A 659-nucleotide genomic window follows, 5' to 3' on the forward strand; every position below is an offset into this window, starting at 1 on the left:
AAATAAATTTAATTATTAATTTATTCAAAAGAAAAACAAGTGCAAAGATCAATTTTGGTAAAAAAAAAAAAAAAAAAAACTTAAAATTATTAATTTTTTTACCGATCCGAATCGCGTCCTTTGATGATTACACATAAATTTTACCCGCTAAAAAAAAAAAAAACGTTAAAAAAAAGCGGTGAAAATTTAAAAATGTTCGTTACAGAAAAAAAGAAATCGTAAAATATTTATTAAAAAGTATGTCAAATAACATTTTAATCAAATATTTCCGATAAATATCGTTATGAATACTAAATTAATAAAAAAAAAAAAAAAATTTGCATACGATTAAATAAAAAAAAAAAAACGTTTAAAATTTAATTTTTGTTTCATAGAGAAATAAACATCATGTCCGCCATGGAACAAACGTCATCATCACCTGTTTTAGATTTTTACGCGGGTGCAAAAGTTTTAATAACTGGTGGTACAGGGTTTTTGGGTAAAAGTTTATTGGATAAATTACTTAGAGTTTGTACAAACATCGATCACATATATATTTTAATAAGAGAAAAAAAAGGAAAAGATCCAAACACGAGATTAAAAGAAACTTTTAACGATCTTGTAATATAATTATTATTATTATTATGAAATTCTTGTTACATTTCGAATTCGAATGACGT

The 659-nt window shown here is 22.9% G+C and overlaps 1 protein-coding gene across 1 annotated transcript in view; it reads left to right on the plus strand.

Moving 5' to 3' along the window:
* Window positions 1-387: 387 nt before the first annotated feature.
* Phum_PHUM285160 (uncharacterized protein) overlaps window positions 388-659 on the plus strand; it is a gene marked incomplete at both ends in the record, with an annotated part of 2,809 nt that continues 2,537 nt past the window's right edge. Inside the window, one exon of the mRNA XM_002426853.1 lies at window positions 388-511. Within this exon, the coding sequence (XP_002426898.1) occupies window positions 388-511 (124 nt within the window). The remainder of the gene's footprint in view (window positions 512-659) is intronic.

This window comes from Pediculus humanus, genomic scaffold, assembly GCF_000006295.1.
Source record: "Pediculus humanus corporis 1103172107667 genomic scaffold, whole genome shotgun sequence".
In the NCBI taxonomy this organism is placed as follows: Eukaryota; Metazoa; Arthropoda; class Insecta; order Psocodea; family Pediculidae; genus Pediculus; species Pediculus humanus.